Source organism: Vidua chalybeata, chromosome 6, assembly GCF_026979565.1.
Source record: "Vidua chalybeata isolate OUT-0048 chromosome 6, bVidCha1 merged haplotype, whole genome shotgun sequence".
Classification (NCBI taxonomy): Eukaryota; Metazoa; Chordata; class Aves; order Passeriformes; family Viduidae; genus Vidua; species Vidua chalybeata.
In genome coordinates this window covers 45,087,090-45,109,955 of record NC_071535.1, presented here as the reverse complement: position 1 = coordinate 45,109,955, position 22,866 = coordinate 45,087,090, and the positions used below count along the sequence as shown (strand labels likewise).

The following is a 22,866-nucleotide window of genomic DNA, read 5'->3' as shown; positions in this document are numbered from 1 at the left end:
TGGGCTGCCCACCTTCCCCTCTACCCACCTGGTGGGGGCAGATCAAACTTCATCTTGCGCAGTTCAGTCATTGACACCTGCAGCTGCTCGATGACAGCATCGTCCTCGTACTGCAGGGAAGCAGCAATTTTCTCCTGCAGAAATTCACGTAAATCTTCCAGTGTCATCTTCAGCAAGCGCTCTGGGGGATGGGAGAAAGGAGTAATGGCAGTGGTACAGACAAATTTCAGGGTAGCACAAGCGTGGGTTACACCACACTTTGGTTTTATCTGGGATTCTGTTGCTGTTCCCACTCCACAGTGGGACATCTGAATGCATTTGCCTCTCTCCCACCTTCCCACTATTGCTCAGGGTCATCAATACATGTATATATCCATGCCACCTGAGCAGTAGCTTCTCAGTGGCAGTACAATGGCAGGGCTGGGAGCTGTGCTGATGAGGATGCAGGGTTTAGGCCATTTCTGGAAGTTCTCACCATTGCCTCTAGGAGGAGGAAAAACTCTATGAGACAGGCCCTAAGCATCGGGCTGAACAGCCACTGCCAGCAGCTGCCACCACCAGCCAGGGATGCCAACCTGCACCAGCAGGCAGAGGAATGCAGGAAGAGGTGCTGGCCCTTAAAGAGGTGATAGACAGGGGTGGGATACAGGCAGAAATAGGTTGTAGGAAGAGATGTCAACCCGCACTACACATTCCTCAGGGAGGTAAGATTTCACAGCCAAACTGAAACATCTGCCTGCCAGTTTCTCATTTTCTGCAGACAAATAGGACACTTCAAGATTTATTTCTGGAGAGCCTGTTCTTCATTTAACTGAAGGAAGAACAGGGTGGTTGTTTGCAGAAGCCAACACATGCAGTCCCATAAATTTTGCTGCCCAAAGGTTCTCATCATGCACTCCTGCCCCAGATGAAGGCCAAAAGATTGACACAGCAGGCTATCAATTTATGGGAGTAAAGGGGGTCAAAGTTACAAAGATCTTGAGGCAGAAACATCACTGCCTTAGTGTTATGCAAGACAACCAGGTTTTGATAATTTTAGAAGTGTATTAGTGGATTTACTTGTCCCTCTACAGACTTTTCAGTTGAGCCACCACAAAGTTCTGCAGACAGATGGGCTGCTGTCTGTATTGCCCCTAAAGGCAATTTGTGCAGCATAGTACATAGGAAGAGGTAGCTGGGAGCATTTCAGGTGTGGTTTCTGTGTGCTGAGCACAGCAAGTTCAACCCTTGTGGCATCTCATTTCCTCCCCTGGACTGTGCCTTTTGTGGCCAGCGCAGGGCACCAAGAGGCTGCAAGTGGCCAGCAAGGCTTTTCAAGTCAGCAGCACAAGGGTGGCCCAGCATGGCGCCACCAGAGCCATAGGTGATGCAGTCAGGTGGGACCTTACTTTTGTGCAGTTTGAGGATGGTGTAAGCCATGGCTGTCAGCACCCGCTCCCCTTCCAGGATGTAGATATCCCACAGCCGCAAGGTCAGCGTGAATGGGGTCTGTTTCAAACACACAGACAAATCACAAATGGGATGATGAAACAGAGGCTGCTGCCATCACTGCATCACCTTGCATCAAATCACACAACAGGCTTTGCAAGTCAGGAATTCATCTAAAACACAAATGTCTTTTATAATCTATGGCTTTGCCTTAAAGCTAATGAACTTGGGTGGCCGGGGAAATATTTGAAATCCATCCATAAATGCAGAAAAAAGGGAAACTTCCCTCACATGCTAGCATGTGGATTCCCCTACCCTGGAGAGAGAAGCATCATCTTGCAGCCTTGTGAGCACAAAAAACAACTTCTGTATCCATCTAGATTTCCCAGAAGGGCTATTTATGGTATAGGTCTGAAAGCCCAATGACACATAACTAAGCATTAAAAAAATCATTCATCTGGTGTCCAAAGAAGAGTTTTTTCTTATATACAGACTTATTTTCTGCCTGCTAAAAACACCTCTGCAAAAGGTTTTCATTTGCATCCAGACCCAATCTGACAAACGGGATTGAACTGATACCCAAAGTGATGGAGCAGCCCATACCTCCCAGCAAAGACCTAAGGCACCTCACCAACACAGAAATTAATATTAATCCTACTGAGATGTTTAGGTTCAAATTTAAGATACTGCACTGACTCTCCAGAGTTTGGCACAACTCACCACTGCAGCTCTTTTACCACTCACTACTGCAATTAAGGGATTTTGCATTTTATACAGCTTTTAGTGGCAAAAGCAGTGAGTTCCCTCTCAAGGGGAAGGGACCATCCACTGTTTTATAGAAGACAGGGCAACAGAAAATTCAGACTGGAGCACACAGATGTTCTAAATATTAGCAAGTCTGGACATTGAATTCAAGTCCAGTAAGCACAATTCTGACCTTAAAAATGAAGTAGTCTTGGCTCAGGACTAGCAAATTAGCTCTGGACAGATCAGAGTAATTTTCTCACACTTCCACATGTTTCTAGTCCCAATCCGCTCCTTTTGCCTGCAGCTGCTGCACTGCTATTTGTTGAGGTTTGTGCCCCCAGCTCTTCTTTTTTCTATGTTGTCTCCAGAGCCAAAGTGAGGTTAATTGCCTTTGCAGCAGTGCCAGTGGGCAAGAGAAAGATCTCTCCTGACTCTGAAGTTTATGCTGCTGATGCTGAGCCATCTCCCCCATGACAGCTTGTGATGAGGCAGTAGGAACTGGCTTGTCATCAGTGACATGCAGTTATTTTTATCTTCTCCCTTATTAATTTTTTTTGCTTTATGAGAGTATGCATAATATCTCACCTTATAAAATATTAACATCTTCTTCAAAGTATGATATTTACAAAAAAAACACAGGCAGATTAACCACACATGCAAACAGGAGAGCAGCAAAAAAACCCAGAGCATCCTCACCCGGTCAATGAAACACTGCAGGAACCACTTGGTTGTGTAAATCCCGGTGGTCATCTGCTCCTTGTCCTGGGGGAAGACAGCAAAGAGAGAAAGGCATTTCACCAGGCTGGTTACTGCAGGTTCAAGCAGCTCATAAGGCTTTGGGGAAGGTTAGTTGGTTGGTTTACTTTTTCTGGGATCTGGGTGCAGGATATGGCTGTGGTTCATCTCCAATGTCCCAACAAACCCCTGCTTTGCACACCAGTTTTGAAGCCCTGCTTTGTTCCTTTGCCCAAGACCATGCCTGGTCCTCAATGTGGCCAGACTTCAGCCATAGTATTGGAAAGGGATTTCTGGGAGAAGCTTTTCTGGCCTAATACCTACTCCAGGGATTTATAAAAACCTTCCAGGAGGAAGGTTTTTATAAAAAACCACTCACTCCTTGCAGACTACCATTTTTGTTTCCATAGCAATTCCCATGTGAGCACAGTCAAGGCAGCTTTGGAAGCACCACCTCATTTACATGGCATGGCTGCGTCAGAAGCAGGACAGCCTGACAGGCTAAGGAAAGCTCCTAAAAACCTCACTATCACCACTTCAGTCTAACACTTTGCCATCTGGTGCCCAGTGCTAGGATATGTGCAGAGCTGACATGACCTCTGCTGCAAAGCCAACAAAGCAGCAGGGATGGGAAGAGAAAGAAGCCCATGGGATGAATGGCCAGCTCCAGCCTTTGCTTCTGGCTGGTGTTGTGCACCTGCAAGCCTGGAGAGCCTTCAGGAACAGGAAGAATGAGCAACTATCTGAGTTATTCTCATCCCCTCCCCTGCAAATGACTATAATTAAGTGAAAACCTAACATGGCTCTGTTTCACTTTTACACCCATTTGCAGCATGAAGCAAGAGCTGTTGCAGATGATGGTAATACAAACGCCTTTTGCTGGAGATGGGGGCCACCAAGCCTCTTGGGAGCATAAGAAAAAACTTTAGGAGTCTGGCCAGTGAACACCAGCTGTCTACACCAAATGCAAAGGGGGGCAAGGCAAAAGAAAAAAGGGAGAGAGCAGGTGCTGCAAAACAGTGGCCTGGACATAAGATGATTGGAGTTGGTGTGCCCTGCAGATGCTCCTGCAGCCACCAAATGGGCCTGTACCATCTGCTAGAGAGAAAAGCAACTGGACATGCCCAGGCAACAAAACACCTAATAAATCTTATGTGCCTCCTGACTTAAAACAACATCAAAGCACTTGGAGCTAATAATTGCTGGAATAAGACTCCAGACAGACCAGCATCAGCCTTTGGGCCTTGCAGCTGGTGTAAGCACACAGTCCAGCCAAACTGCTGCTCCTCCTGCTGCAGGCTCTGTAAGCCTTCCTGGCTCTCCTGGGAAACCATTACATTTTAGCAGTCTCTCCACTAATGATGATCAGCAAGCAAATTATTACCATTCACCTCAGCAAGATTTGGGCAACCCATTTAATAAATGCCTGCCTCTGCAGCTGAAGCAGTCCTATATAGTTAGAAATACGTTCAGCTGTGCATCTGTTTGGCAGAACACTATATGAACTGCTTTATCATTAAAATGTGGCATTATTATAGGAAGACTGACAGTAGAGATACCATGTGCTTCTTCAGTTTGGGGAACAGTTTGTTTAAAATTTGCTCGTGGTGGGCTTGAAACCTCTGCAGCTTCGGGAACCCAGGAATGAAAAAACCTTGACAAGACAAGAAAAATAAATCAGGTAAGCTTTGCAGCAGTGACAGGGATAGTCTGATTATCTATAAACTCATCTCTTGCACTGTCTGTTGAAGTTGGCTGAACAACAGGGTGCCCAGCTACCTCCTTTTCATCCTCCTTTCCAGAGGTCACCTCTCACCCCATCTGAGCAACAGGACTCTCAGACCAAGCCCAGCTGGTCCTTTTCACCCAGCTCCCACTGCCTGCCTGCAACTTGGCATGGCCAAGAGCTCTCCAAACACACCTCAGTGCTTACCAAGGTTCAGAGAAAAGCCGAAGATGTTTGAACACCACAAGCTTGTTCAGTGTCCTGTAATCTAGTGGGACACATATTTAAGACTGTCCAAGGTTATCAAGCCATAAGGTTTAGCTCTCTGCCCATGAAATAACCCTCTGTGCATAGATTACTGCTAACGACTAGTAAGATGAAAGGATCTCTAATGCGTTTGAAGTAAAATAATACATCACACACTTAGTGAAATTACACCTACATTTAGTGTGGATACTCTTGGATGTACTTCTGTGAGACTTCTTATAAACTCATAACCTTGAGTTAATTGATTGCCAAGGGCAAGGAACCCTGAAGGGAGGATAGCACTTCTGTGAAACTGTTAATTACTGAGCATTAAAGCTCAGGTAGATAAAACTCTTTTTTTTTGATAAGAGCTTATCTGTCTCCAAGAGTAAGTTCAGCTCCCCAGTCAGGCTGCACAAGTAGTTCAGCCTCACCCACTTTAATTAAACAAATATGTGAGGAGAAACAAAGCTCTACTGGCCAACTTGAACAATCTTCCCTTCCTCTGGCAGACACCCCCTGCCCCCAGCCCAGCCTTACCGTGCATGGCGTGGCGCTGGTTGGTGAGCAGCTGTGCCAGTGCCCAGAATGCATCCTCTTCATTCAAGTACATCAGGAGGATGGCTGCAATCTGGCTCATCCCTTGGCAGTAGCTCACTTCCTGCAACGGTCAAGAGGGGCACACGTGCTGCCATGCTGGCAGAGCCCACCATAATGCTAAAGCTGCCTGTACTCCCCTCTCCTTTTCCAAGGTCTGTCCCATTTCAAAGTCTTTACCATTTATGTCCAAATTCACAGCTCCCATATGTCTAACAGAACCTACCACATCACTGACTCATGGAGTAGTTTGGGTTGGAAAAGGACCCTTGGAGATTATCTCACCCAACCCTCCTGCCACAGGCAGGGACAGCTTCCACCAGACCAGGTTGCTCAAAGCCCCATCCAAACAGACTTTGAACACTTCCAGGATAGCGCATCCACAACTTCTCTGAGCAATTATTTCCATGCCTCACCGTTGTAAAAAAATGTCTTCGTTATGGCCAATCTATCTTTGGGATGACAAACAGCATGTAGCTCCAATGCTGTTTTGGATTCCTTCAGCCATATGAGCACTGAAGTAATTAAGCAGTAAATAATCTGGTAAACATTTATCTGGCATGAGGGAGGCTCCTTAACTAACTCCCTGAGCATATTCTGCCTGTATCCTTCAGCTAAAAATTACTGGTTTGCTGTAGTAAATAAGTGTTTTCAACAAGGATACCATTTGGTGTAAGACAAGAAGTCAGAAACATGACAGACTGCCAGAAAACAAGTGTTGCTGAAAAGCCAAAGGGCAATCCCTTGTTCTTTGCTGACACTCGCCCAAACATAATCTGCCAGATGTCATGTACCAGGTGACAAAATGAACAAGGGAATGAAACAACTGTGGAAAGATTCTTGTGCTGCTTGAGAATCTTGCAGCTCTCTGTACAACCCACTATTAGGACTTAAAATTGGAATTACCATTGGCTAAATTACCACTTACTACATATATATACACATGAAAATAAATATGTCTATACAAATATACACACATATAAAGCTTTTCTTTTAAATATATATAAATATATAAAGCACAATGCTCTTCATGTTAACTAGACTTACTACTTACAGTGTTATAAACCGAGTATGCTGACAGGATGTGGAAGAGTGCCTGTTGCCTGGGGAGAGAGAAGGATATTAAAACACCTGAGCATGAGGTCTCCAGCTTCATGTGGTGAGCACACCAGTGCATACACACAGAGAGCAAAGATTCTGAAAACACCTAACTAGCTGGTACATAACGCTTTTGCAAGGAGCAGGGCTCACAGAACTGGAAAGCTTGTTCCTTGGAGACTGTGTAGGGCAGCCAGGTGTGACTTACCCCAGTGACAAAGTCACTTCGTCAAACCTCTCCAACCCAATCCCGTGAAGACCCCATTCCTCCCAGATCCTGATGGGCCCACTCCATCATCCCAGCCATCCCAAACCAAGCCTTCTGCAACTGTGAGCCTTGGGGGACAAGGCACTGCAGCAGGCTGTTGCTTGGCTCAAGAACTGGGGCCGAGCCTGCTCCAGTGTGGACCTCTCTGAAGAAAGAATCAGCAGCCCAGCACCTGTGGGTCACAGTGTGTGGTGATGGTTTGAGAAGAAGACAAAGATGGCTTTTCTCTGAGCCAGGGGACTGCTGGCTGCTGATCCAGCTCATCCCTCACAAATGCACTGGCAGGATGGCCCATATAAGCCACAAAAGCCTTCCATACTCACTTCACTCCGTAGCGATCCCGAAACATGATGTGGTTTCGGAAGGTGCGGTTAACATCCAAATCTATCTGCTTGATTTCTGATGAAAAGCTCTTTGCTTGTTCTTTCATTTGCTGGAAGGGAGAGGGGCAGACAAGAGGCAGGAATGAGACACCATCTCAGCCTGTACCCCTCTCCACACAGGGAGAAGGCAGGATTCCTGCAGCAGGAGTGGCAGCTTGAGAGCGGCACAGAGCTATCCAGAGCAGGGGACATTGATGTCCTGCAGTGAGCAATGAACTGCAGCCTGGAGGTGAGCCCCTGACCCCTTGTCTGTGCCGCTGGCCCAGGGAGATGGGGGATGACCCCACACTCACATGCTAAGACAGCAGCAGCTGCCAACGAAGCCATCACCCATCTTCCAATGCAGATACTGAGTTTTCAGAATCTAAAACCTTTACAATTCAATTCCACTCTTATTTATTTTGATTTCTTTGCCTGGTTGGCTGTCACAAAGCACTGAGAGCTCTGCTGATCCTTAAGGAAACAATACACAGATGTACGCAGCACTCTTGGCTTTTCAGAGGCTCAATCATAATAAAGTCCAAACTGTTATGACAGACTCTGTGATCTCCAACTACTACTTTCCCTGAAGAAGAGAGTCATCTTCAGTTTAATGAGTTTCCATCAGAAAAGAAGTCCTGGAATATTCCCTTGGACTGGTACAAATTTTAAGAAACTGGCAGAGTCCAGAACGGAAGCTAAACTCAAAGCCAAGAATCCCCATGTTCCCCCCAGGCTGGCTAATCATTTAAGACAGCATCACACAGAAAAAGGACTGAAGTCCACTGCAAAAAAAAATGGAAATTCAAATGAAAGTTTAAGATCACCTCAACCAATTGTGCCCTCAGAGCCCCAAAATGAAGATGCTCCACGGACAAATCTCACTGCAGTCCCATCTGCAACCATGTTCAGCTCTGTACTGCAGGCAAGGACCACTATGCTATAGCTAAGCATCTCATTTCACAGCCTTTAGACGGCGCCAGTGATCATGCCCTCCTCCTTTAATGTCTCCAGAGTTAACTGCATGAAGAAAATACATTTTGTGACTGTCTTCAGGCACACTGAGATTCACCAGCAGGTTGGAGGCAGCAGAGATGAGCAGCAAGCTCAGCTTGCCTTGAGCCTAGGGTCAGGACCCTTCCTGGCTCACAGAGCAGACAGAAAATAGAACATCTGCACAGATACTTATCTTCTCCAGCAGCTGCCATCCTATGAATGCTTATCAGCCTGATACCAGGTGCCTCCAGGCTGCTGTTGACCTCCCAAGGTGATAACATCAGCTTTGGGGAACATCAGAAGGTCATTAGCACCCACATGTGTTCAGTACAGCCAACACTTAGGACAATCACAGCATCTTGGGAATATTAACTCCAACTTTGAAAGCAGCTGTATGAAGGAGCAATAGTATACGGGCTATTTTGAATTATTGCCTACACAGGACAAGTGAGGATAAAAGTGGTGATGGAATGAAGATCTGATCAACAACATAATTTCTTTGCTGTAAATACTGTGGTCTATGTATCCTATGGCTCCTTGCCCTCTACAAAGCAGACAGACTACTTGAGAGAATATGACTATTCATGTGCACTGGGTCACTTCAGTTCAAATTCTGCTAAAGGCCCTCTTGTTTTCCCGGCCAGAACAATACAGAAATCTCCCAAAAACTGTAAATACCATACTTTGGGTATTTTTAAATCATTGCACATGAATAGCAGGTAGGTCACATAGGACTTTGTCACTTCCATGCACCCAGGAGGCTTTACTAATTGTGCAGACATTAAAAAAGAAACACAGGATGGGTTATTCTCCTTTTTTTCTCTAATGTAAATAACCTAGGAGCTCCACAGATGCTCTGTCAACCTCATTAGCACTGTGAGTCCTGCAAGCTTGTGGCAGAGCAGAGGCTGGAAAGCTGGAACTCCCACCCCAAAGACCAAAGACAAAGCAGTGCGTAAAAGCCAGGACACCTCTCCTCTGCCCCATGGCCAATATGTTTCTCCTGCTGCCTTTTCAAGCTCCCCTCAAGCTTTCTGGCTGAAGCTAATAAACCCTGAGGAGGCAGAGCATCACACCTACATGAAAAGCAAGCGTGGAATGTCCCATGGTAGCCTTCAGGCTTTTGTACCATGGGTTATGCCCCAGGGAGAAAAGGGGTGGCCTTGGAACCAGTTCCTTCAGGACACAAGTCTGAGGCTGAGGCTTAGTTCCTTCTTGAAAGCAAAACCCCTCATCCAGGACCTGCACTGAGCCTCTCCTGGAGGAAATTAGGGGAGAGCTAATTACTGGCAGCAGGCAGCAGCAAAGAAGAGGTAGATTAAGATGATCTTGTAGAGGGGTTTGCATCCAGCAAAGCCTATTAGCCCTGAAGCTCCTGTTTATTGCAGACCCCTCTGGAGCACAGATAAACTCCTTGCGACTTTCATTTGTTTGGATTGCTTCCCTGCCTGCGCAGCACAGCTTTGAGAGAGGGAGCACAATTTTAATCTGCATGCTGGGAGAGCTTCCTTATCTGTGCTTACTGTGGTGAGCCAGGCCACCTTCCCCCAAGCCCCTGCATGTGCCCTGCGGCACCTCGCCAGCAACATCCACGCTTGACTAACTATAATGAGTGTTAGCATCATCCTGCTTAATAGGCAGGGATTTTTAGAAACACCTGTTGGAAGCAGCACTCAACCTCCTGCCTCTGAAAAATAATTGTCTCCACAACACCTTGATTCTTGCCCTGGTACATGATGCAAAATAAATCCTAACACAGGCTTGGAAAATAAGTTAATTATCCACCCAGGGCTTTCACACGCTGCCTATGGAAAGCTTCCCCTCACTCTTCCCCGCATCTTTCTCTAAAGATGCAGTAACACTGACAGTAACTTTGCTCCCAACTTCCAGCAGAATAAATGGAAGCAGCATATTACAGAAAGCAGCCAACTAACATGTTAAAAGACCCCAGCTTGATATAAACCCATGGACAAAGACTTGATACCCTTTGCATTTTCAGTCCTCACCAAACCAGCTTCACCAACCAATCTAACCTCCCTATCATCCTTCTCCCGCTGTCTTTGCCAGGTAGAGCCCCTACCTCATATTTTCCTTCATTCTCCTTCTTCATCTTCTCAACATCCAGCAGAAGTGACCAGACCTGGCCTCGCACCTGCAGCGGGATCCCTTTGTACACACGCCGGCACATCTGCAGGGAGGAAAACGCGTGCAAGGTTAGCTGGGTCCTGCTGGTGGCAAACACATTTTCTCCATGGTTTGCTGCTGCAGATAATAAGCCATCTGAGCAGACTCCCCAGGCAATCACTTCCTCTCCCTGTGCTGGCACAAAGAGGGCACCTCCGATTTGATGGATGAGCTGAGTACCTGCATCCACCAAAGACAACTACTCAGTCAAAATCATAGATCCAGAGAATCATAGAACAGTTTGGTTGAAAGGGACCTTACAGATCATCTTAGTTCCAACACCCTTGCCAAGTACAAGGACACTTTTCACTACACTAGACTGCTCATAATCCCATCAGCCTGAACCTTGAACATTTCCAGGGATGGGGCATCCACAGTTTCTCTGGACAACCTGTGCCAGTGCCTCACCACCCTCACAGTAAAGAATTTCTTCCTTACATGTAATCTAAACCTCCCCTCTTTTAGTTTAAAACTGTAGGCTCTTGTCCTATCACTATCTGCCTGTGTAAAAAGTCATTCTCCCTTGTTTTTAAGAGCCCCCTTTAAGTACTGGAAGACCACATTGAGGTCTCCTCAGAGCTTTCTCTTCTTCAGGTTGTACAACTCAACCTGTCTTCATAGGAGAGAGATCTTAGTTCACTTCATCTCACAGATGCTGCTTCCCCTTTTCTTGTCATAAAGCCCCCATTACATTTCCATGGAAAACAGAAGAGAAAAGAAAGCTTTTTCTTTTTCCATTGCTGACTACTTCCATTAAAAGAAAAAGCTTCATAAGAAAGAAAAATATCCTTTTTTGAATACTTTCCTTCCTTTCATTCATCCCACCTGTGAAATGCCTTGTAGCTGCACTACAAAATCCACAGTAGCACTCCCCCAGATTCCTGAGGAACCTTGGGTACACAGAAGGACCTCTGGCACATGCCCAAGCTCCAGCCATGGAGGGCATTTATGTTGCCTTATGGTGCTCCCTCAGAACCAGGCAATTCCTTGGGAAGGGACAGAGGTGCCAGATTTCTAGTCATGGGAACGAGCTTGGAGCTTAGAAGGGCAGTGCCTGACCAGGCAATCAACTGGAGCTACTGTCACTGCCTGGTACAAATGCATCCAACCACCTTCAAAATCCCTCTTTTTTCCACAGTGTATTCTGCTTCATGAATTCAGGCTGATGTAAGAGAAGAACTGCAATCCCCAGGGAAGCACAAGATCCTAGTAGAAGTTTTCTGGATGTGGGCCTGCCACATTGCCATTGCCACACCCAGCTGAACACCTGTTTCTCTTGCCTTTCCTTTCAGACCCACCTCAACCAGCAGCTCTTTTATTTCCAACCTGACTTTTTAAGGTCAGCCTCTCACAAGGACATTAAGACCGCAACCATGGCACTGTGCTGGCTCATGGCCTCCATGAACACAAACCAACGCTCCCATTTCCTTACTGTCTTCATGGCAGCATTGGGTCTACTGAGGGCAAGACCCAGGAATGGTGGCCCTTGTCCCAAAGACTTACAAGACCAGGAGGTAAGACAGGAGGTGGGCTTCAAGCAGACAGGCTAGGGGATAGCAAAGAACTAACACCACTATCCCAGTCAAAAAAAGTATATAAAATAACTCTGTATTCTGTAGGACCAGGAGAACCAGATGTTTATGAGAATGCTTTTCCACTCAATGACAATAAATATTTCAGTATTTCAGCTGACAGAGAAAGTATCTGCAACATATCCTGATCCTGAAAGTGTAATGGACATTCAACATTTAAAATGCCATCCTCAGAACTCCCAAAAAGCTTGCTCTGCCCCAAGCGTTGCTTAGCACCAGCTGTGAAGGTCCAGTGCATAGCCAGGATGAAATCCTGCAGAAATCCTTTACCGGATCCTGCCCTTCTCTCTGTATGCACCAAATAAAAGCTGCCCCCTAAAAGCAACCTCACCAGCAAAACATGCCCATGGAAAGCCACCATCCTGTTCAACTACATCCTGCATTTCAAGTGGGACATCACTAATTCACCATCTGCACACCCAAAGGCTCATGTAAGGAGGTGCTTCTAAGGACAGCAAACCTTCACACCATGTGGGACAGATTCATCCCCACAGATTAAAGACCCATTTCCCAAGAGTCCTTAAATCAGGATGAAAGAAGTACAATGCATCAAGAGACACAAAGCAACAGGATTAGATGAACCACATCCCCAAAGTAGTAGGTGCACACAAGAGCCTGGCTCCTGCAAGCACTCATGCCTTTATGAAGCAAAAGCCGAGGCAGAATCAAGAATATGTAGAATATTTACCAATTCTGACAAGAACACTAATTCAGAGAAGATTACTTATTTCCAGTGGATTACAAGAGACTGACTGACAGCTGCCAAGGCATATGACGATACTCAGGTCCGTGGGAAGGAAATAATTTTGTTTTGAATTTCCAGAGCTGGTATTGTTGTACTTTAATGAGTGCAACCCTCAGTGGTATATAGTAATGTCTCTAATGATTTTCTTTTTACAAGTGCTAAAGGGACAGGGGAGGTACAAAACATGCTGAGATGGAACTGAAATGAAATGCCTTCTTGTTATTTATCCAAGGGCTTTCCTCCTCCCACCACGTCCAGACATGAAAGTGATAAAGCCTCAGTGCTGTGAGTCGCCCAGAAAAAAAATGAACAACTTTTCCTCATCATGAAACTTGAAGGAAAACAGGGAAGTTACCATATAAGTGGTATTTATGATGGGATGAAAAGGCAGAGGTAAGGTAACTCCTGTACCACATGACAGTCAAAAAGAACCCTCAAGGTCACTCTCTTTGTCTCTTATAAACTGCTCAGCCCTTATAGATGGGAAGAGAGCACCCAGATCATGTCTCATGCAGGCTGACAGACCAATGCACAGGCAAAAAGAACAAACGCCAGTCTGCTTCACAAAGGGAGATGCTGGTGGACAAACAATGGTTTGAGCCACTGTAGAAAGCCTGTGTCAACCAAGGACTGAAACCACAGTGTCTAAAATTTGCTCCAGGTTTTGCCATAGGATCATCTTCCCTCTCCAGGCTTTAACATACAAAGCTCATGTCACAGAGGCCATCATCACCCCATCCCTATCTCTCCCCTCCCCATTTATTTTCTCTGAGGTAGATGGGATGGGGAAGACTATGGAAGTATAGACTTGAGCTCCATCCTCCTGCACCAGCAATCTCCTCTGAGAAGTACCCAACCAATTGTCCCGGGTCTTGAATATGAGGGATGGAATACCTTCAAAGACAGAACATTTTTTTGCAGTAGTAAAGACAGTGAAATTAAAGAGGATTTGGGAGAGGTGGGTTCATTTTTGAAGCAGAATATACACATTGCAGTTCACCTTCACACTTTGGAGTCTGTCACTGTTAACTTCTCAGCCATGTCCATGGATCACCAGGAACAGATTGCAGGAGCAATGCCCCGGTTTTGGGTATACATGGCGATATCCCTTTCAAGCCTTTCCATATATCCAGCATATGCCTCCAACATCCTGAAGTGGGGGCAATCCTCCTCCCTCAATTCCTTTAGGACTCAAAGAGTGATCCTTCCAAAGAGAAAAGACTTCTTCATGTCCTCTGATGCCCTAGAGGAACTGAGCTGTGCAAATCCTCATCTGGAGTGGAGAATTTCCTTTTAGTACCACGAAACCTGCTGACTTATGATGTGGCCATGCAGGATGCTTGGCAGACTGGACATCAGCATGCATGGCTTTCTTTCCATATGGTTAATGATATGGAGCCTATGCAGCTATTCCTGATGGGGTACCAGCAAAGCAGGGGCAAATTTAAATCCTAAAGCTGGTGAGCCATGGGCAGGCATTTACAGTTATTGCCCAGGCTTCCTTTGGAGGAGAGGAAAATGCTACCTGACTTTCCAAAATGAAAAAAAAAAAGGCAAGCAGGCAAAGGCACCCTGCAACTCCCATGGCATTTGAGGCAGGAGATCTGACTTCAGCCAGCCCTGGCACGACTAATGTCTGCTGGCTGTCCTTGGCATTAGCAGACTGTTTGCTCTTGGGGGTTTGTGTCAGTCCATACAGATCCCCGATTCATCCTAAAACGCTTTGCTGGCATGCACTGGATTAAGTGCTCTGCACTCCCGTGACCTTAGCAGAGACAAGGCTTCCCCCCTGCACAAAGGCAGGCTTTGCCTAAAAACCAGATATCTATGACCAAAGACATCCCTCTCTAAAGGTCCCATCCTACACGGCCAGCAGCAAAATGCAGCTTGCAAATGATGCAGAGGTCATATTCTCCTCCTATGACTGATGCTTCTGGCTGAAAACCATTTCAGGGCTATGATGAATAAATTATCCCACTGTTGCAGCACATACAGCACAGCCTTTTTTATCAGAAAAACTGTGCTGCCTGAACTGTATAGATTTTTACATGGCACCAGCCATTTCCTAACCTTCCCAAGCAGAGTCAGGCTGGTATTTTAACTTGGGTTCAAATCAGCACTGAAGAGAATGTGTGAGCCTCCCTGTGCTGAACCCTGAATAACACAGTTTAGCACTTCTTTGCAGGTTTGACATACCTTAACTCTGCAAAACAATGTCATCCTTTCATGGACTCCTTTATTTTTGTACCCTTTCCCTTGTGGAAATTCATCCAGAAAAAGGCACCATTGCATCATTCTAACCCCACCCATACAAGGAATTGTGCTGAGTGTCACTCTTTGCTGATCTTGAAATTAAATCAGATTGTTACAAAATGTGTCTAGAACAGAGCTGGAGACAGATCTAAGGCAATGATGAGCATAGGGAGCCCCAGGGCAATACTTTAATTAAGATAATCCTATTTGTTGCTCATCCTGAAACAGGTTATGCCAGAAATTATTTCAGTTCCTAGCCAGGCCGTTCTAGGCAAGGAACTGTAAAAGGTCCCACTCCTTTTTTTCAGCCTTATTTCCAATAATCTGTGACAGTCACAAGACCCAGACTGCCATCAGCAGCATGTAAGGAGGCACAAAGGCTGTGGGTGGGGGAACAAAAAGCCAAACCTGCTGCTCTCTGGCGGTGGCTCATGCCAAGGGTCTGAAAAAGCTGCTGTCTTGCCCACTGACAGGTGGCTGCTTAGGGGGTCAATGCCCTGGATGGATACACAACCTCGCTCCTCCTGCTGACATTGCACAACACAGAACATGAGACAACTACCTAAGCCTTGATCAGATACTAAGATGCTGCAAAACACAAAGGCTTGCTTGCCAAGTCCCTCTTCATCAAGCACTAGATATGATCAGATGTCTGCCAGCTCCAGCACGTGAACAGGGACTGAAAAGGCTGGCCCTTAAGTCCAGGAAGTCCTAGTCTGGAAAATAAGATGGGTTTCTACATCATTCAAGCAGTCAAAGTCAGGGCAACTTGCCTGTGAAACTGCTTGTGGTTCCTGCAACAAGATTTTTTTCCCCTCTAATAAAGCACAGCATATCAAAATTAACATCAAAGGGAAGGTTCTTGTTTTCAATAAGAGGATTTTTTCAAAGATGACACCTTAGTCATTGTTAAAATAACACAAAGTAGCTGTCTTGTGACATTCATGTCAGCCAAGTAGTGAAAACAAACCTGAAGGAAACATGTAATGCATATGTGGCAGCCTGAGAGCTCAGAAAAGGAACAAAACCAACCCACTCTGCTTTAGAAAAATCAGATCAAGGGCTTGTCACATTTACTTTAGCTAGAACAAAACACATAGCCTCTGACATGACTGTGATCCCAGCATAAGGCCCTTGAAATGCCACAGTTGAACTGCATCCAGCTGTAGCAGCAGGAATATCTGAGAAGCTCCCATGCTCCTGACACAAGAGCATGGGGTTTCACATCTAGGTGTAGGATACAACCTGATTTTACTTTTTTTTATTAAAAGAAGGCACACTTCTTTTGTGCCTCTCAGCGTCTTTGCATTTAACAGTGTGTGGCTGCTACAGACCTTACAGCCTGCACTTGCCTTGGTGCCAGGCAATGGGTGTCAGGCTGGACAGGACTGAAACCAAAGCTCCTTTCTACTCCCCAGGGTCACCAGACTGTTCCTTTCCCGCTTGGGGCCAAGCACTGCTTCTCTATTTGCTGAGAGAGGGGATGGCCATTTCCAGTCTCCCAGCATGGGACAATGCCATCTCTGTGTCCAAGAGTCATCAACCATTTACAGGCTGTTATTCATAACATCCCTTATTCTATTACAGGAGCTTTCTCATTTTCTGACTTAAAGACCCTCAAAACCCACTTGGCCAGTCTGACCCTTTGCCAGCCAGCAGATCTGAGTGGCATCAATTACAGCGTGCTTAACACCCCCAGTAATTATCAAGGGAAATCCAAAACAGACAGGTATCAGAGATTGCTACTGCTCCACAGCACTCATGCTGGATCCTGCCTGTCTTCACCATCTGACCCAGGAAAGTCAAGGTGTGCTAAAACCACTCATCATTACCCACCCCAAACACGCTCCAGGATCTGAAGGAATTCCCTGTACCCCGCTGGAATTTGGTGGTTTACCCACAAGGTCACTAGCCAATTAGTGCTAACATCTACTTAGAAAGAACCAAGTCACAGGAGAGCCTCCGATTTTGCCTGTGGAGCAGCACTGATTAACAAAGTAATTAGAAAACCCTGAAGTGAACAGAAGGATTATAAAACCCCAAGCCCACCTCTACACCACCCCTGCTGTCATTAAGATGATTATGTTTCTGGGTTTTTTTTTTTTTTTTTTTTTTTGAGGTAGACTACAGCTGGTCTTTGGCTGGCTGAACTGGACATGACTCCTGACAGCTGGGCACGGAGGATGCTCTGTTCAATGTTGTCCCTATAGCTATGCAGATATTCTTCAGATATTTCTTTCTACTTAGCCTTTTAAAGCAAGCTCAAATTTCTCCCAAGGACTCCCAGCAGGAGCTGGAAGCAGTTCAGCCAAACACCCCACTCCTCCTGCTAAACACAAAGGCTGCAGAGGCCATAGCAACAAGGCAATGCCAGGCTTCAGCCCTCTCCTGTGCAGAGTACCACAAGTAGAGCAGGTCAGAGCAGACACAACACTCCTCTCCTTACCCAGCAAGGGTCTTGTCATTGGGTCCAAAGGGTTTTTTGTTTCAAGAGGTTTGTAAGAGGAACATATAACAGATACTATTTATTAAAAACAATTCCTTTTTGAAGTGGTGTTTGGTGCAGAGTCCATTTTAACACCAAAGCCAAGACATAATGTTGGCATCTCCATCCTTGATTTCCACAGACAGGTGTACACAATATAATACCTAAGTGGCTTCTCACAGGCACAGGTAGGAGCAAAATACAAAATCTAAGTATTGTTCTAGACAAATAATTCTTCCCCCAGGGAAAATTACAAGGAACATCAACTGGGCTGTATCAGTCACATCTCCCACATCATTTCCAGGAGGTGGAAACACAGAAGAGACCGCTGGCATGCACTGCCCTCTGCTCTCACAGGGCAGGGAGCCAGCTGGGCATGTGAATATCCCTGCTGTGCTCCTGCTTGTACAGGTACAAGTGCAAAAATGGCAGCAGCATTTAGGAAACCCTTTTTAAAGCTGTGTAAGTCAGAACAGGACTTTTACCTTGACTAGTAACCCAGAAATTTCTAGGAAAGCTTTAAAATATTAAAGACTAACAAGTAGAATCAGGCAATGTTCCAGAGATCTCTGTTTTTTCTACTGACTTTTTGAAAGCCTGACTCATCATAAGGATCCATCACACCCACTCTTCCAGCCATACACTCTTTTTCTCCTTACCTTGTCACTGTTTCTGTATTTGCCCCACTTCTTCAGCATCTTAAGCCACTTGTCCACACGTTCTATTTCCTGCTGTTTTTGCTGGCACAAGGGAGAAGAAAATACAAATTTAAGAAAAAAAAAAGCCCCAGGAGATGCCTCTTGAAAACACAAAACTTCGTTCTCTAAGGTTTAAACTTCTATGCAAAGACCTCACATCAGGGATGGGAATAATCCACAGGTGCGTGCAGAAACTGGTAATTTCAGCACTTGGTAATTAAAAGCAGCATTGGTGAAAATGACAAGACACACAGGCTTAACATAGAGAAAGCATTCCCAAGAGTATTCCCTGACAATAAAAATCTTTGCAGGTCCAGCTAGACTCAAATCCTATCACTGTATCAGATCAGAAGAAATGTGATTCAGTCCCATTTAGCAGGGTCCTACCAGAGGACATGCTCACATCTCAGGGGAAATGAGGGCAGAAGTGATGGTTACCCACAACTTCCACCATCTTCCCTTGCACATGCAGTCCCCTTTACAGCAGCTGAGCACTGTGCCAAAGCAGAGGGAATAGCCTGATACTGTTTTAAGAGGTGCTTTTTCAGTGCCGTGTGGAGGAGGAAAGTTGTCTGACTCAGCAAAATAAAAGCTCCAACAGCTGGGCATCGTGCCAAGTCCCCACCTCTGGGCGAGCAGCAGTGACCAGTGGGTGCTGGCTGCTTTGCTCTTACTTGCTCACTCGTTTCCTCAAAACACATTCCCTCCCCAGCTGGTGTGAGAAGGATGCCACATCCATGATGACAGAGCTGGCAGCTCTCACCTTCTCCTCCAAGGCGGTGCGGGTTGGCAGCTCCTGCTCGCTGGAAAAGCAAGGGGTCACTGGTTACTCCACAGGCAAGAAAGGGTGTGGGGGAGCACAGGGTGCTGCAGCTCACTGACCACCTCAGACACTTCAGGGGTTATGTCCTGGGGACTTTGTGCCCTTCCCACAGCTATCCCCAGTACGAAAGAGGCAGGGGAAGCACTATCCAAAATCCCACCACCCAACAGGAGCTCTGGGGGTAAAAGAGCTACTGGACATAACTGGAAATCCTGGGCATATATCTCCTCTTCAATACACATATGATCAGCAATTTAGAGGGTGGGGAAGCAGAATTTCTGAACAGCAATTGCTTAAAACCTCCCTCCTACACACAGAACACCTACTATTGTAACTTCTGTTAAGAATCAGAATAAAAATAGTTCTTTTTAAGCATTCTTCCCAGGCACAGGGTGTGTAATTAATGTGCGCCTTGGTTAGGATAGAGATTTCCTAATGGAACCAAAGACAATCAGCTACCTTGTCTGGTCTCTTCCCATACCTCCCTGAATCATCAGGTGCAAACACAAGGGCCTCTCCCTCTGTGGCACACCATGGAGGCACAGGAGCACCAGCCTGCACCTTCTGATGCCAGGCTTGTGGTAGGAAGTAATTTCTGAGCCTTGTCTTACAGCAGATTCAAAGCATCAGTGTCTGGACATGCACAGTTGAGGAAGGAGGCCCATTTAGTCTTTCCTCCTGCATTTGGGACTGATCAAGCCAAGCCACAGAGCAGCTTGTGGAAGAGATGCTGGGCTAGTCATACTCAGTGCAGAAGGAAGATCCACACATACACACACACAGGTCAGAGAGGAAAGGAGAGGGCAGGAGGACTTACTGCAGGAATCCAAACCGGTCTGTAACTTTGTAGAGTGTGAAATCAGCATCTTCCCACTGGTCAATCTGAGCTCCTTCCTGTCTGCCCTGAAAGCAGAAAGGACACCTGTGAGCTGGTCCCAGCATCAGGAATACCTCAGTGCCTGCATCATGCACCCAAAGCCCACATCCCTCTCTCCTGAGTGATAAAAGGCACAGAACCAGGAGAGCAAAACCTGCACTGAAGAGCCAAATTCAAGGCAGAGAAAAATGCCAAGTTCAGCCTATCCAGCATTCCATGTTGTCTCTGCTAGAGGCTGGGGAAAGCTGTACATCAGAAAAAACAGTGCTGTTGGGCATAAGCCATCTGGTATTAAGGGAGCACTGAAACACCAGAAACTCAGCACCTTTCAGTATCTATGCTGAGCACAGGTGGGACTCTCAATAAACTCCAGGGATGTAGTGAGAGGGGATGTATAGGAAGGGAGAGCTGGCTGAAGCCTAATGGCAAGAGTGTTACTGAGGCAATGCCTGCAGGGAGGCAAAAGTTCTTATTTGATGCATTCCTAATTGATTAAGCAGCTTCAGCCCCAGCCAGCATGCTGGGGAGAGGCACGAGGCTGGTACCTTCTCATATTTGGCGATGATTTCTGCTTTTTCCTGGGCTATTAAAGACTCTATATCCTTCTTCATATCAGAAGCTGTAAGGGGAAAAAAAAAAGCAGGAGGGAGGGGAAAGGAGATAAGTAAATGTGTATACAGCATGTGAAATATTTTAGGAAAGTGCTAATACAAAAAACATTTGCTGACAATTTTAGCTTCCAGCCATATCCCACAGCTACAATTAGGCTGAGGTTGCACAGCCGCTGTACAGAGAGTTTGTGGAGCTTGCCTGCACACAGCAGGACCGCCAGCTCCCTGCTCCCTGCACTGGGACACTGCCCAAGCTGAGCAAGGTGGGGGGGTCTTGCCTTTGTTCTCAGGCACACACGTGGCAGTGTGAAAGACATGGCTTTTAAATCGAGACACACAAACCAGCCACAGAGCGCTGGCCCAGCACAGGACAGGCACCAGCCAGGTGCTGCTTGGCACAGCATCCACATGGATGACAGCCAACCACCATGCTCCTGCCCCACCTATGGGTGGGAAGCCAAGAGATGCTCTGAAGCCAGGAGGGGCATCCAGAGGCAGATTTAATATTAAAGAAGAAATTGAAAGAAGGTTTTGCCTATTGAAATGTGCATGAGACAAGTGAATTAGCCTCTAGGTGATTATCTTCTGTATGCAATTCCAAAAGGAAACAACACAGCAGCAGGATATTCCCACCTATGCTGAGAAGGACCAGTCTTGGTCTAAGCAAGACCCAGTCTAGGTCCCTGGCACTGCTCTGCTTCATCCCATACACATACCTATGAGCAAAGTAAGTTCCCACATCAAACATAACTTGAGTGTTGTCCTGTACAAGCCCAAAGAAGCATCCTTCCTGTCAAGCCATAACTAGTTCCTCATTCACCAAAACACACCAAGGAGAAAACATAGGCAGACAAAACCCTCAGGGAAGGGGGTTCTTTCATGATCCGTTATCAGACAGCAACACAGGCATGGCACCACTGTACATTCATCCATTCAGACACCAGAAAAATGCAAATTCTTCAAATTCATGCCAGGAATGGGTATATCTTCCCCTCTTATTGACTCCACAATCAAAACAGAGCAAGGACAGAAATATTAAAGTGCATTTTGTTCTTTTATTTTTCCAAGCTGCAGCTCCTACTTCAAATGTAAACTTTGATCAGTACATTTTAATCACAGCTTAATTTTCCGGGGTAGCAAGGTCTGAGTAACTGTCTCACCATGTCACCTAATACTACTGCATCTCCTCCTTCTCACATCTCCTGTGAAACTTATAGGCAATTTCACTCCTCCAATTCTCACTTTGTTGTTGTTGTTATGAGGCCAAAAAATTCCAATAATGTCTTTTACATGCTGCTAAAAATACAAATATTCTGCAGGCTACAGGGGGAAAATAAACTGTACGTCAGATTAAATGGGCAATTTTTCAAGACACTTATAAAGTGAAAGCTATTCTGTACATCTCTAACCACACTTTAAGAGAATAACAAAGGAAGAGCAACTTGGTACCATGGGAGGATTTACGCAGCAAGAACATATGTATTTTGGCATTCACCTCTGCAAAAGACTCTCCGCAGCCAGAAAACACCAGACTTACGCAAAGGAGCCAGCTTTTAATCTCATGCCTGGAATATGCATATTTGTTTTCTCTTTCTATAACAGTGCAAAAGTCCAAATTTAGGAAAAAACTTGAAAGCAGAGAAAATGGTTGCTGGCAGTGGGAAGGACGGAGATGGCAAGTGGCTTCACCGGCCTTGGGGTGTGACCATAGTGCTGCTGCTTGAGAGAGCACAGAGACAGTGCTGTGCTCAACGAGGTGGTGGTCAAAGTACTCTGGAGAGGGAACAGAACATAGCTTAGCTCTGTAACAGTATATACTGAATAGGGGTATTTTTATTATTTCATTCTGCACATGCTCAAACTCCAGAGTAGTTTTGACATCATGATGTTATATAGCTTTTGCTTGAGGGAAATGATACCTCGTGTACATGGAAACTACTGAGATCTATTTTCTGAAAGATTTGATGAAATACATCATTTTTTTACTTGATGTAAACAGGCTTCCTATAAATAGGAACAGGCTGTACTATACCTGCCATGCTTCTTCATATACCTATGTATGACTGTATACTTTCTTTTTTTTAATACAGCACTCAAATTACTTTCTCAACCCTACCACTCAATTTTCTTCTGAGAGTACTGTATTTTGTTAACAAAGAGATTTTTTTTTCAATGACATACATACAAGATGAAGCTGCTATGAACAGGAATAGTAAGAAAATGTGAACTATGCAACAATGGTATTAGATAATTAACTAGGATATAAGTAACAGAAAGCCCTGAACCATTGCACATTTAAATTCAAAACAAAGTTATGAACTAGCTCCTTTTGAAAAGAATGAGTTGAAAATATCCACAATCTGTCATCTGACACTAACACTTGCAGCTTCCAGTC

At 45.6% G+C, this 22,866-nt stretch overlaps 1 protein-coding gene across 5 annotated transcripts in view; it reads right to left on the bottom strand.

The window, feature by feature from the left end:
- Positions 1-22,866, bottom strand: part of LOC128790337 (USP6 N-terminal-like protein) — a 75,723-nt gene that overhangs the window by 9,842 nt on the left and 43,015 nt on the right. For 4 of the 5 annotated variants that reach the window (XM_053946983.1, XM_053946986.1, XM_053946985.1 and 1 more), the window contains 12 exons: positions 20,406-20,479; positions 19,801-19,886; positions 18,924-18,963; positions 18,122-18,202; positions 10,284-10,391; positions 7,169-7,278; positions 6,534-6,582; positions 5,423-5,543; positions 4,470-4,564; positions 2,872-2,937; positions 1,389-1,488; positions 29-181 (listed from right to left, as the gene is read on the bottom strand). In XM_053946983.1, the coding sequence (XP_053802958.1) occupies positions 29-181; positions 1,389-1,488; positions 2,872-2,937; positions 4,470-4,564; positions 5,423-5,543; positions 6,534-6,582; positions 7,169-7,278; positions 10,284-10,391; positions 18,122-18,202; positions 18,924-18,963; positions 19,801-19,886; positions 20,406-20,471 (1,075 nt within the window). In that variant the 5' untranslated portion in view covers positions 20,472-20,479. The other variant, XM_053946987.1, reaches the window with a different exon arrangement.